The 15630-nt window shown below is 37.1% G+C and overlaps 1 protein-coding gene across 7 annotated transcripts in view; it reads right to left on the bottom strand.

Annotated features, from left to right (window-relative positions):
- Positions 1 to 15630, bottom strand: part of NELL2 (neural EGFL like 2) — a 405295-nt gene that overhangs the window by 176747 nt on the left and 212918 nt on the right. For all 7 annotated transcript variants that reach the window (XM_047742250.1, XM_047742251.1, XM_047742252.1 and 4 more), the window contains 2 exons: positions 14850 to 14952; positions 5168 to 5296 (listed from right to left, as the gene is read on the bottom strand). In XM_047742250.1, the coding sequence (XP_047598206.1) occupies positions 5168 to 5296; positions 14850 to 14952 (232 nt within the window). The remainder of the gene's footprint in view (positions 1 to 5167; positions 5297 to 14849; positions 14953 to 15630) is intronic.

Genomic DNA, 15630 nt, shown 5'->3' with positions numbered 1-15630 from the left:
TAACTAAGTAGAACGTGACATGAAGTAAAAACTATCTGGCAGCAGCAGTCAGAATGAAAGAGATTAAATGAATTCAAGGGAAAGTGGTCTATCAATAAAAGATTATTCCTTTAGGGAGTTCAGATTATACCAAACAATTTCCTATATTTTTGTTAATTTGAAGAAATGTCTTACAAACTGATTTCAGAGTTCATTAGCATCAACTACCAATTTCAGTAATTATATGTGATATGCAACTATATGAATGACTCATGCAGAATTATTTTCCTATTCTTGGTGTTGTGCCAAAGGCTTGGCAAGCAGTAACGCCAATTATTTTAAGGGGTTTGGGAATCAGGAAGAAGCTTCCTCAACATAACGCACTATTGGATTGACACAGAATAATCCCTGGGAACAATTATGCATTGAAGAGAAAAAGTTAGCAAATGAGTAACTTCTGAAGACACTCTCTGAAATGGAATGCCACGGTGGTCTTAACATAATGAATAGTGGAATGTCAAGAAGGAAGATACAGTCAAAACATCAAAAGCTCTTACAATTTTCATTGTAGCCAAGACATGTAGTCAAGAACCATTCTGAAAAACATAATGGCCAACCTAATTTTTGACAACTTTTATTGACTATATTGTACTGACAAGAGACCAAATAAAGGGGAAGTAGTAAAATTTCACTAAGAGTCTATAGGGAATGAGGGACATGGAATGGATGGAGATGAAGATAAAATTTTTAAAATAAATATGGTAAATATAGAGTCAACAAGAAATACAAAGTGGGCCAATATACTTTCAAATATTTCAGATCCTTTATATCTAAAAGGTGGACAAGACATCCGATCATAAAATTCAATGTGCTCCCAACTAGCTTTTGTCGTCACCCTTGCACCCAACTTGCCATTGCTAATGTCCTCAGTGTCATCCATAAAGTTCCATGCAAAGGACATCTTTCCGTCTTCCTCTCTCTTGCTCTCTAATAGCATTCCCCTTTCTTCTTGAAATTCCTTCTCTTGATTTCTGTAACATTGCCTTCTTTTCTTTCCTCCTATATTCTAGCCACAGCTTTGCTGTCTCCATCACATCATCCTTTCTACAAAATGCTCAAACCCTGGAGATTTTTTTTTAATATTTTATTTTTATTTATTTATTTGAGAGAGAGAGACAGTGAGAGAGAACATGAGCGAGGAGAAGGTCAGAGGGAGAAGCAGACTCCCTGTGGAGCTGGGAGCCCGATGTGGGACTCTATCCTAGGACTCCAGGATCATGACTTGAGCTGAAGCCAGTCGCCTAACCAACTGAGCCACCCAGGCGCCCCAACCCTGGAGATTTTAAACCTCTCTAGGTAATCTCTTCCAGTTCTTCAACTAACATGTACATGCACAAGAATCCCAAATTTATGTACAACTTAAACTTCTATGAATTCCACAACCAAGTATATTCAGCTGACTACTCAACTGTTATGTCCCATAGGTACCACAACCCGAAATGATGATCTTCCCACCTGGTCTGTTTCCTAAGTAAGCAGCACCGACATCTGCCTATATTGCTCAGGCCAGAAACCTGAGCATCCACCTTGAAACCTCTTTCTTTATCATCTCCTATCACCAATTAATCAGCAGGAATGGTTTTACCTCACAAATGCATCCACATCTCCATTACCACTTTCAGTGTAAGCTACCACTGTCTCCCATCCCCTGGCTTCCCACATCCAGTTTTATCTTCCATTCAGCCTGAAGCTGATTTATTTAGAACACAAATGTTATCATGACACTCTTCTGCTTAAAACTTCCATTGCCTACCCCCTTGTTCTTAGCATGAAACCCTTACTTAGGCCTTACTGTGCCCTTCAAGGTCCTGCTGCCCTTCATCCATCCATCAGGCACCTCTCCCTTTGCACTCTGCCTTCTACCCATCCTTATACAGTGTTTCTCTCGAGCTGGAGGCCTGAAGGCATGCTAAATCCTCCATTAGGAAATTCCCTTCTTTCCCATCTTTACCTCTATGCCTAGCTGATGTTTACTTAATCTTCAGATTCCAAAGAAACCTCTATTTTCTTCAAGCACTATCACCTATCCCGATCAGCCTCTGTTAACACATTTCTCTTCAGGGCACTTGCCTCATGTGCAATTAAATACTCTTTGGTGTAGTGGCCCGTTTGTTATCTTTCTTGCCTGAGACACAGTATGAGTCATGTATATCTTATTTACTGCTTCACCTCTAGCGTAGCCTTAAACAAAGTGGCATTTAATAAGTGTTTTCTAAATGAACAAATGAACTCCAACATTTACCAGTGCCATTTTAACCCTTATCAAGTGAACTGTGGTAAAAATCAATAGACACAATGATGGTCATATCATTTAAACAGCCCCACAGATTCAGTAAACAAAATTTGCATGACTTACAAATTATCACTTGCTTATTTTTATATATGACTACAGGTCTAATTTCTTAGAGGGTTGAACTCTATTAGACCAGCTGACAGACAACATGTATAACTGAATAATTTTTTTTTTAAATGTTGCTTCTAAGAAGTTAAACATCCTTAGAGTTAACAACAACAACAGAATGAAAAGGAAAACCAAATTTGATCAGAATAGTGGGAAAAAAACCTCTTAACATGAATAACAAAAGATATAATATTAGAAGTCCTCATTATGAAAAATTCATGATCTCAATAATATACTAACCAGTTTTTACATCATTTTCTTTACTTTTGAAGATTTTATCTTTAAATGACAAAGAAGTAACATAAAGAAGAATTTACACACCATTCTTCAGTATGATCCATTCAGAATGGAAAGTAGCTGCCAGTTTGCGCTACACATTTACAGGAGAAAACAGCGATACAGACCTATTTTTAATAGACTGCACTGGAAAGTTATTTAACCTAAATCTCTGGCCTCTTTTCCTTTTCTTCTTTTTCCTTTTTTTTCAAAATTTTATTTATGTATTTGACAGAGAGAGAGAGAAAGAGGAGGAGCACAAGCAAGGGGAGTGACGCCTAACCGACTGAGTCACCCAGGTGCCCGGCCTCATTTCTTGATTTTTTTTTTTTCTGTCTCAATAAATAGCAACACCATCCATGCATTGTTCAAACTCCAAAACTTGACCCCCTCCCTCTTGATCTCTCTTCAATTCTCTTCCACAATAAACTGTCTGCAAGTTGTTCACTCTATTTTCAAAAAATGCTAAGAATATACTTCCTCTTCACCTCTTTCATCATTTCCTTAATCCACATCACCGACATCTTTGCCTAGACTACTGCAATAGCCTTCCAGCTGGTCTTCCTATGTCTGCTTCTGTTCTCCCCACTGTATTGAATCCCATAATCTACAATTTTGTTAATATAAAGCACTGCACCATAGCTATCCTTTTCAACACAAGTGTTATCATTTCCCTGAAATCCTCATGAGCCTCTCTATATTACCTGGCTCTGACTTAATTCTTTAATTGCATCTTAAATGATTCATCTGCTCCATCACATTATCCTTTCTTTCAGTTTCTAGAACATCCAAGCTAGTTCCTACGTAGGGTATTTCTGCTTGCTATCCCTTCTCTTTGGAATGCTCTGTTCCAGATCTTTCTGTGGTGTTTCCTGGTCATCAAGTCAACTATCAACCCTCCCGCCTTATGCCTCATAGATTTTCCCTGATCCCCTGACCATCTCATCTAAATTAATCCCTAGTCAATCTCTATCACATCATCTTGTTGCATTTTCTTCCTATTATACATTACCTGAAACTGCCTTCTTTATTTCTATGGCTACCCTCTCATTCTCTGTTTTCCCCTTAGAATGTGAACTCCTGAGCACAGAAACCCATTCACCATTCACTATCCAGTAATCAGAAAAGTGCTCCGTACACAATAGGTGCTTACTAAATATTTATCACATGAGTAAATATACTTAACAACAACCAAAGAAGTGGCTCCAGATGAAAATAATGATCATAAAATTAAGATTCAAAAAGAGGTATCACATGAATTTATATCATGTGGTTTCATATTACATACTTTGACAATATCAGTGGAGCTTATTACATGTTAGAGATCTCAATTATTATAATGAAAAATACATTATTAAATAAGTTTAAATCATTTGTTATATAAAACCTTTCAAAATGAGGAATTTTAAATAAATCTGCATTATAAATGGGGAAGAAAAGACATGTCCTTCTTTCAGTAAAAATATGGTCTCTTTAGGACTGAATCAGAAACATTTAATGAAATAGTTTGGAAAAAATGGTCAATTTTTTAAAATAAATACTGACTTTTAAGGCAGAGAAAAATCTATTGAAAGCTAAGAGAAATTAAGAGAAATTGGTTTCCCGAGGGCCACTAAATCATTGTATAGCTAAACAGAGGCTGACAAGTTTTTAACTTGGAAGTTTTCTGTCTCCAAGGACCAATGGCACATTCTCGACATTTAAGAAAGGTAAGTCTAGAACCCTCCATATGTCCAAACACGACAGTCAGTGTTCTTACTTGCAAGACCCACTAGCTAATCACATAATTAATGAGAATCATTCAAATCTGTGCCTCTGGGAAATAATAAATTACTACATCTCACGGACTTCCAAAGTCTTCATGAATAGTATTTGTGAATGTCAAAGGCCCCCTCACAGTATCTGGACTGTTTCCATGAGGGGATAAATTACCTTGAATATTAGTTAATATTCTAAAAAATAATTAGAAATCATTTACTCCACTGGAGTTATTTACTAAATACCACAGAGCATGAATACAACCACTGAGATTACTTACAGCAGCAAACAAAAATAGCAGTGGGTACTTTGTCTTCCTGTTAATTGATTGCTTTTGTTAGACAACATTTTCTGGAAAAATCTGACTACAATTCTAACTGCAAGCCACAGTAATCATGTCAATATGTGAACTATCTGAATATCTAATTATGAAAAAAAGAAGGCAATTTCACAGTGGAAGCATTATTTTAATTCAAGAAACTAGCCATATTAACTTATTAGTCTGACATATAGCAGATAGCTAAAAAACTTTAATTTGAAAGATAATTATTTTTAGCTGATTAATATGCTTCAAATTAAATTCACTGCTTTTAATGGGCCCATCAACTTGACAACCTGGGAAATTAATAAATTTTGCATGCAGTAATCCTAGGAAATTTATACAGCTGAGCTACATATCATTACAAGGATTACCTTCACAGTAGGCATTGTCCTCTCGAAGAGCCCTATAACCATCTCGACAGCTACAAACGGCCCTGTCATTCAGATTTCTGCAGACAGAATTCTCCATGCAGTTATGCCTTTCAGAACAAAAGTCATAACCTACAAGAGAAAAGAAACTTATTAAGGTAAATGAAACTATGACAAAGCACACAACTTTGCTGATGAATTACTCTCTTTGATTTAGAAGCTATTTTTCCTTAAATTATTTTTTAAATTGATATTTTCATTCAATGTTAGAGAACCACATGTTATGTGTACTAAAAGTGTTTCTTCATGTTTAACTCAGTTATTTCCTATTTCAAGTTAATTCTATGTCTTCTTTGTTTCTGACTTTATGTTTTCTAGTCCCTGATATTTGAAGTACAGTACTCCAAACATCCGAAACAAAGATTCCTGGAGTCCAAAATGAAGATTTACAATATAAAACATAACCCAGTGAGAAAGTAATCTGAGAACCAGAGGTTGAACATTATTAATACCTACAAATAGTACAGACCAGGCCAGATAAAATATGGACATTGCATATTTAAGAAAGAAAAGAGCCTGATATCCTTAAAAAAAAAATCTGTAAATGTGCTAAAAAATGAAAATTACATCACTTTAATTTAATTGTCTCTGGAAATCTGCACAGCATCGGATGTCCACTCAAAAGAAGGGAAAAAATTATGAATAACAAAATTTCAGATTCCAGAATCTTTATGAGAGGATGAAAAACTGGAACATTTTATGAACAGGGGTACCAGTCATGTGTAATTCCTCAGGATCTCTTCTGCCTATATGAATCCCTTGTTCAAAGTTCATCTAAGATGCTGAAATGAAAAGCTTAAACACTGGAATCCATATTGAATGGAAATTGGATGATTATATATCATTCAAACAATTTTCAAATTGCCTGATGCGTAAATTATCTATCTAGTTTTACATCGTCTAATGAATTACAATTTCAGTCCATGTGTAAAAGAAAAAAGGACTAGAGAAATGTATTTCATGTCGCTCAGAATAAACTTATCTGCCTATAGCCAAGGAAAGACTTTCACATCAGCAAAAGATAAAGATGAAAGTTCTAAATCGGCACATCTTACTTGTAAGCAAATTACCATAGAATGCTGTGATTTAGTGGAAGGGTGAACTGAGCAATACCGCGGCCGGCGTGCACTGTCTTACAGCACGATGGTTGGTGTCCATTCTAACTGGCTGGTGTCCATAATGACTCTTTTGAATATCACCCCAGAGTTAAAGCATATACCCCATGAATTTGCAACTACCATGTAAAGTAAGCAGTGGTATGGACAACTTAGCAAGCCTTAAGAGGGGTGATGTTCTCAAAATTCAATGATGGCATTAAATTGGACAAGAAAAAATAAAATGAATTAGTGACATCTATAAAGTAAAACAGAACAGAGGTGTATATGAAGGACAGAACAATACATAGTAACAGCAGTTAAATCACTCGATGACTCAGTTTTCTTTTTTTTTTTTTTTTTTAGATTTTATTTATTTATTTGACAGAGAGAGATCACAAGTAGACGGAGAGGAAGGCAGAGAGAGAGAGAGAGAGGGAAGCAGGCTTCTCGCTGAGCAGAGAGCCCGACGTGGGACTCGATCCCAGGACCCTGAGATCACGACCTGAGCCGAAGGCAGCGGCCCAACCCACTGAGCCACCCAGGCGCCCATGACTCAGTTTTCTTAACATGATTCTTCACAGTCTACTTTCTCACATGTAAAGCCAAATAAGTAAAAGACTCATTCTTAAGAAGAGGAAAAGTTAAAAATGTTTTCTCCAAAGTCCTTTTCTTCCTTTCCTCTTTAAGTAGCTAAGTTGAGACCATATTTCTTAAAATATATTCCACTGTCTTTTTATAATGCCTGGGAAAAAAATCATTTTAGTGAAAAAGTCATCTTCATTTTCTACCCCAATAGCTCAGGACCTCACCAATTTATATGAAAAGTCTCCAAAAAATCATTTCACATTTATTCTAAAACTAAAACAAAGTTACTATAAAAACTGGCTCACTCCTTAAGATACACACAGAATCAAAAAATCATGTTCTAACACAGCACTAAATCTCTGTATAATTGCGCCTGCCATGTTTCAAACAACTCTCAGAGAGCTATGACTTAGTCCAGGTACTGTCCTGAGGCATTTTTATTTTTCTTTCATATGTTTTTATTTTTCAAAACCATCTTTCAATTTTTCACTTTGCTGCATTTTCTCTTCTCTCATTTTTCAGACTTCACCCAAATTATGCCGTCAATGACATACATTCCACCTCTGTTTCGGTCCCTTTCCAGGTTCTGCCTAAGTAATGCTCAGACCTCTTTTCTCAGCATCGAATATCAGGCACACATTCACCATACAGTATCAATACCTGCGAGAATTTTCCAACTATAAGATAACGATGTGATCCTACTTTTACTGTTTTAGGTTCAGTGTGGGAGCGTTTTACTTTTTATCAGATGGGTTTTTTTAATCAACCCAGAGACTTGAAAGCTAAAAATTTTGTCAATCAAATTCCAATTTACTCTAAACAATGTCAGATAGCTATTTTGATTTATTTTCTCAAAAAATAAGTTGACTGACTCTATTTGTTGTTTTACTGCTTGGATACAAAATGCCAGTGTCCAAAGACTAATGATTGACAGGGAAAAAATTCCAACTCGATTAAAGTGGGCTGTTTCCAATCTATCGGTAATAACTTCAAAAAGTCAGAGTATGAGTTGGATAGCACTATTACCTTCATACTTGCATTTCTAGTCATAGGTGCTTGGTTTTTGAAGTTGAAAGATCTGGATTTACATTCAATCTCTCTTTACTTACTGGCTGTGTAAATTACTAGTTGCGTAAGTTAATTAACCCTTCTAAACCTTTAGGTTTTCTCATCTGTAAAATCAAGATAATATCTGCCTCACCAAAATGTAAAGTTCAAATAAGATCATCTATGTAAAAGCAGAATAGTATAGTATTTGTTAATAATTAAAGCAATCAGAGTATTACCAATAAGCCATAAACCAAACATGTTGAGGCCCCTATCACAGAAGAAAAATCAAGTATTTGTTACAGACAGATGAATCTAATCTAACGCAATCTAATGCAATCTAGCCTTTGTTTTCCACTTTGGACTTTAACTGCAAGGATACCAAGTCTTCTATTCTTTTTATAAACTTTTCAAATTTACATGAAGTTCTGTGTCTCTTGTTAAGTATAGATCTTTCCATAAAATATTAATATGCATATCTGTACAACTAGGTGAATAGAAAATGGTGGCTACAAAAGATTATGAGTAAGAACATTATGCATAAAGGTTATACCTAATAATCAGGAGAAGAAGGGGTATCTGAATGGTTCACTCGATTAAGTTTTTGACTCTTGATTTTGGCTCAGGTCATGATCTCAGGGTCCTGAGAGCAAGGCCTGCATGGGGCTTCACATTCAGCATGGGGTCTTCTTCTTCCTCTGCTTCTCCCCCTGCTCATGCTCTCTCTCTCCCTCTCCCTCTCATAAACAAATAAACAAAATCTTAAAAAGAATAATCAGGAGAAAGAGAATAAATAACTTTGAGGTAAATATTTGTTGGTTTTTGCCCACAAGCATCTATTCCTCATTTTTGTGGGGGGAAAAAACAATCTAGTCATAGTCCAGATGAACCATTCACCCCTACTGTTAGCCCATGTCCTGAGAGGAAGATAGACTCTGCCCCACAGGATAATCAATGCATCCCATTGGCTTGGACGTAAGAATTTTTCAAGTCTGGGCACATGATCCAGTTCAGGCCAATAAAGATGATTAAAATTCAATATGGGACTTTTGTTTAACTTCTGAGGAATACTGAACTTTTTTTTCACCTACCTGAGTATCATAATGATGCGAGCATAAGAATATCAGAAGTTTAGCTGAAAATATGCAGAGCCTGAGAATAAAGCCACCTCTGAGGAGGCAAACTGAGATCCATCTAGGCAAAGGGGCATAATTTGACAGCTGCATGAAGCTGCTTATAGGAGCCATATGTTCCATTTGTTGCTTACATCAGTTGGATTGGGTGTTTTATTACCTGCACCTAAAAGAATACTAACTTATTTAGGTATTATTCATAGGATGATGGATAATCCTGACTTTTCCTAAATTATGGTTCATGTGCATGGATGTACTCATAGCAATGGATTTCTTTTAATGTGTATTAAAAATTATGAATCTGGAGCACCTGGGTGGCTCAGTCACTAAGCATGTCTCTTTGGCTCAGGTCATAATCCCAGAGTCCCATGATGGAGCCCTGCATTGGGCTCCCTGCTCAGTGGGAAGCCTGCTTCTCTTTCTCCCACTCCCCCTGCTTGTGTTCCTTCTCTCACTGTGTCTCTCTCTGTTAAATGAATAAAATCTTGGGGTGCCTGGGTGGCTCAGTGGCTTAGTTAAGCCGTTGCCTTCGGCTCGGGTCATGATCTCAGGGTCCTGGGATCGAGTCCTGCATCGGGCTCTCTGCTCAGCGGGGAGCCTGCTTTCCTCTCTCTCTCTCTGCCTGCCTCTCCATCTACTTGTGATCTCTCTCTGTCAAATAAATAAATAAATCTTTAAAAAAAATAAATAAATGAATAAAATCTTTAAAAAAAATAAAAAATAAAAATAAAAATGATAAATCTAACAAACAATGCCATTATTTTGTGGCTAGCATTATTTGGAATGAAAGTAAGTCTTTTTAAAAATGAGCAACTAACAGTGATATAAAAGATTAAATAATGTTATAAGTAATACACAAATAACCAAAATCATGAAGGTATTAATGAATAATGTGGAAAACTATGGATTATCCAGAAGTTGAGAGAAAATAATCTATACCCACTGAACATTCTACATATAGATGTCAATTATAATTATACTCATAATTATAGGATGGGATGAAATCAGTGCTAAATTAAAGTGGGGCAAGGGCGCCTGAGTGGCTCAGTCAGTTAAGCGTCTGCCTTCTGCTCAGTGAGGAGTCTGCTTCTCCCCCTCCCTACTTACTGGTCACGCTTTCTCTCTCGCTATCTCACTTTCTCTCTCTCAAATAAATAAGTAAAATATTTTAGAAAAATAAATCAATGCAGGGTATCCACGAATAGGACTTACTGGTATTATAAGCAGAGACAGGAGTTGCATGGATGAGGACAAGGGAAGGGCTACAGATACGAAAACTCTATCATATAAAATCTTTCTAAGTCAGAGTCCTCACTGTATCACTGAGTCTCTGTCATGTTGTAATTTGTTACAAGCTTCCTTAAATTAAGGGCTCTCAAACATGAACAAAGCACATTCCTGCTACACTGCTTCTGAGCTACTATGACACAAGATAGCCAGCTACAGATTATCTAGAAAATAGTCTTGTTTGGATTAGATTTGGTGCCTAGAGATTTGGGGCCTTACTTTATTGCTCAGCTTCGTTTCCAGCACAGATTGAACCTCTGGTGGAAAAGTCAACACTTTCTTCTCATGCTCTGCCCTCAGGGAATATTTAATAACCGTTTTTGAAGAACTTAGTTTTTAAGATACGAACATATCATCCTCAGCATTACGCAGACAGGCCTGGAAGCTGGAGGCCAATTATATTACAAATGCATTTGTCACAACATAGATGTAGGTGTTAACTCAAAATTGAAGCCTCAAGAACTTGACTTTTTTTAGTTTAAACACCAGAATGCCAGGACACTCATTTGTTTATTCTAGATATTTGAAATCAGAAATAAAGCAGTCTTGATTATAAATGGTGCTAAATGTTTCAAGAACAATTTGTCCAATTTCATTTCCAGTATTATATAAGCTGGTAGTTCTCTATCTGGCCTATGTAAAAACTCTACAGAGAGTTTTTTGTTTGTTCATTTTGTTTTTTAATGGGGATACCATGGCTCCATCTCCTAGCAATTCTACCAGAATCTCGGGGTGGGGGGGTGTAGGTGACAGTATATGTCATCACTATATTCTGAGTGTGCTGTGTAAACACATTAATTCTTGAAACTACAAACAATTTAAATGTAAGACAATTTTTGTAGCTAGCTTTTTCGTTTCTTATCTTACTTTTTATTTTTTTTTAAATATATCAAAGCTCTTTTAAAAATAAATGGATATTATCAAAGCTTCTCTTGATATCTGAAGGGCCCTCTCTCAGCTACTTACTCAAATCTTGTCTTGGCCAACCTTGTGTCATTTCTATGATATTCACCTTGCTAATCTCTAAGTAGTTCCTGAACACTTCCAGGGGATTAAAGACGGCCGCATATTTTAAACACTTCTATCATGTTGGGGTCTATTCCTCCCATTCCTCTCGAATGTAGGTTTGTTTACAACTCTTTTGACCAGAGCAATCTGGGAAAAGTGATGCTGTGTCAGTTCCAGGCCTGGTCTTTAAGAGCCCCCAACCACCATTTAAGGAGTCTGATCACCAACCTCATGGACAGGTCACAGGGAGAAGTCCTGAGATTCTGTGCAGGGGAGAGAGTTTCAGATGTATCCGCCTTCTTGTCACCCCTACTGAGATGCCTAGCTTATGAGACCATCTTGAAACTTCTAACCCAGTCCAGCTGAGTGACCCCACTTACCACTGTGTGGAGCAGAAGAATCACCTGCCTAAATTCCTGACACACAATATTGCAATATATAATGAAACTGCTGTTTTAAACTACTAAGCTTGGGGTGCCTTGGGCGCTCAGTCACTATGCATCTGACTTCGGCTCAGGTCTTGATCCCAGGGTCCTGGGATTGAGCCCTGCATCGGGCTCCTTGCTCAGCCCTCTCCCACCCGCCCCGCCGCTTGTGTTCCCTTTTAAATAAATAAATAAAATCTTAAAAAAATAAATAAATAACCACTGAGCTTTGTGACAGAGTGTCATGCAGCAATAGCTAACAAATCAAAGAGTGGTCCCACTGGCCAGTAGCATCAGCATCACCACGAAGCTTATCAGATATGCAGGGTTTTTGGTTGGACCCCAGACCTACTGACTTAGGATCTACATTTTAATAAGATCCCTAGGTTATCAGTATGTACATTTAAACTTGAGAAGCACTGGTTTAGCCAAACTTTGGTTGCCAAAGGAACACTAGCTAAGCTGCAGACTGAGTGCAGTTCTCAAATCAAATAAATGGAATGCGCATTCTTGATTCATATCCAATTCCACACATGCTCTATACAAGGCACTGGCTCGGGCATGGTGAACATGACAACTAAGATGGCCTTTGTATCTGTCTATTTGATATAATCCTTTTTAGCAATATTCCTTAGTTCCTTTCCTTTGAAAGCTCCTTGAAGGGCAGGCCAAGTCTTGAACCACTTTGAAATTCCCAAAGTATCTTTCACAGAACTGGGATTTTAAAACTCTTAATTGAATGGATGGAAGAAAGAGCGAAAAAGAACAAAACAAAACTGCACCATCCTGTTAAAAATGGGAGGGGGTATCATACATCTACTTTTCATGGACTAGAATTAAATAGAATGTTCTTTTATGAAGTTTCTTTTTCTTACTTGCCCCCCCCCCCCATTTAAGCTCTCCTCTGCACCTCCCTAAAGCCATTATTCAACTAAGTGTTAGTAGCTCATTTAGGGCAGTTTGTTACATAGAACCAACTACATCAGTTACGAGCATCTATGACATCTCAGGTGCAACAGGAGGTGTTAAAGACATTGAGATGACTATAAAGACCTAACCCTGCTCCCAAGGTGTCAAGTCCAATAAAGGAGACCAAGTCACAAACAGTAATTTCAATAGAATACTGACAAGTCCTGACTTAAGATGACTTGACTTACAATTTTTCACCTTAACAACAAACAAAAGCTCTAGGCATTCAGTAGAAAACTGTACTTTGAATTTGGATCTCTTCTTGGACTAATGATAGGTAGTATAAGCCTCTCTCCTGAGGCTGGGCAGGGGCAGTGAACCAAAGCTCCCAGAGGGTAAACAATTAGTACACTTACAACCACTCTGTACTCACACAACCCATTCTGTTGTTCACTCTCATTACAGCATCCCATAAATTTCATGAGATAGTCAACAACTTATTATAAAATAGGTTTGGTGCTAGAGGACTTTGCCCAAGTGTAAGCTCATATACAGGCAGACCTCAGAGATAATTGCGTGTTTAGTTCTAGGCACCACAATAGAGCAAAAATTGCAATTAAAAAAAGTCAAATAAATATTTGGTTTCCTAGTGCAGATAAAAGTTATGTTGTAGCCTATAGTCTAAAGCTATAGTAGTATAGTAGTCAATTAATTACACAATATAATTATGTTTAAAAAATGTACACACCTAAACTTAAAAATGCCTTGGTAAAAAGTACTAGCTATCAGCTGAGCTTTCAGTGAGTTGTAATCACTGATCACAGATCACTGTAACCACTGTAACAATAATGACAAATTTTGAAATATTGTGAGGTTTTCCAAACACAGACATGAAGAGAGCAGATGCTGTTGGAAAATGGAGCCAATGGACTCTCTTGACACAGGGTTGCTCTGAACTTTCAATTTGTAAAAACACAGTATCTACAAAGCACAATAAAGCAAAGCATAATAAAATAAGGTATGCCTATAAGTGTTCTGAGGACACTGATGGTAGACTAGGCTAACCCATGATGTTTGATAGGTTAGATGTATTAAATGCATTTGTATTTAAAGTTTTTATTTATTTATTTGACAGACAGAGATCACAGGTAGGCAGAGAGGCAGACAGAGAGAGAGGAAGGGAAGCAGGCTCCATGCTAAGCAGAGAGCCTGATGCAGGACTCGATCCCAGGACCCCGGGATCACGACCTGAGCCGAAGGCAGAGGCTTTAACCCACTGAGCCACCCAGGCACCCCAGAGCCACCCAGGCGCCCTTTAAATGCATTTTTGACTTAACGATATTTTCAGCTTATGGGGTTACAGAGACATAACCCCATCACAAATCTAGGAAGACATGTACAGAAAGGCACATATAGTTCTGTGATGGGTAGGGATCTTAAAGAGTTCCACATAATTAATCCTTTTGTTTAATGTTTCAATCTATAATAAAATACAAAGTTTTAGAACGAACAGTGATGGGAAATTCACTGCATTTGTGAATAGCTCAAATTTTACTGTTTTCCTATATTAAACAAAAATTCTAAGTCCCTTCTACTTATTAGTCCTAGGCCTATCATCACAGAGGAAACACAGAATGAGGGATGCATGGCTGATGGCCTCAGTCTTCTCAGAAGTACAGAAGCCTATGAGTAAGACAGTGGAATTGAGAAGAGAGGAATCTGAAAATCAAAATGAAATTTATACAAAGTCAATTCCAAAACAAACAAAAGAGGAATGAAAGTCACACGCACACACATACACACACACAAAAGGAAAAAGAAACCAATAAGATAACTCAGCACTGCTGTGTCAATTTCTTCAGCAGAGTCATGCTGACTCAGAATGAGCACACAGAGAGAACTTTACAGACCCAGGGCTTGACATACATAGCAAAAATGTATGGAAACATCTTGATTTTAATTCAAAAACTATAATAAATATTCTGTGACTAGCTACCCACATAGGTAAGCATTTAAGAAAATACTGTTATTCTTTGGAAATAACTTGCTTATAAAAATTTTTATTTCGTGTCAGTTAAACTAGACTCCAACAATGACTCACGCAAATAAATCTTACTTTACCAAAAAGTCTTACCTTTACACACTTTGCAACAGCTATGAGACAAGGTAATCTGATGAGATTCTGGACATTCCAAAGCCGGACAGCCTGAACTTTCAACCAGCTTCATGGTTTGGTCCTATTAGACAACAGAAAGTAAATCTTTCAAACCTCTGAATTAGGGTACACTAAGAAGTTCCTAGATCCAGCATCTGGGAAGGTCTTGGTCCACAAGAGAAAAATTTTCTCCTGAGATCCTCATTCACAAAATGACATTAGATCATAACTGGAAAGTCTTTATAATGGACCAGCAGGGATTGGAGCATAACACACTGCAGCCATATAAATAATTTGCCCAACAATGAGGGAATCCTGAAAAATTCTTTTAGTTTTATAATGTATTTGTACATCAAGATGACAACTGTGGCACAAATACAGCTTGAATTAGATCAATGGCTCACTTTGAAAAAAACAATAGATAAAAACAGAGCCTTTTAAAACATTCTCATTTCAAAATTTTCCAGACTATTATGAAGAGATTCTGACAGGTGATTCTGATAAGGAATATTGGGGATCTCTCCCAAAACCCAAAAGGATATGAAGGCAGGATTGGTTGGCTTCTATACTATAAACCTCCTATTTCTTAAGAACAAGGGTCATTAACTAGAGCAGCATATAAGTAATAAAATGTTGGAACTTGTAGGCTTCCATTTTAACACCACTCAAAAGCTTATATTTTTAGGTCTCTTTTCTATTAAGGACTACTTTTATGGAAGAAGTACTCATTTCAACATTTCCATCTTCCTGGAGTATCTAC

This window comes from Lutra lutra, chromosome 8 (assembly GCF_902655055.1).
Source record: "Lutra lutra chromosome 8, mLutLut1.2, whole genome shotgun sequence".
Classification (NCBI taxonomy): domain Eukaryota; kingdom Metazoa; phylum Chordata; class Mammalia; order Carnivora; family Mustelidae; genus Lutra; species Lutra lutra.
This window is presented reverse-complemented; position numbering and strand designations above follow the sequence as displayed.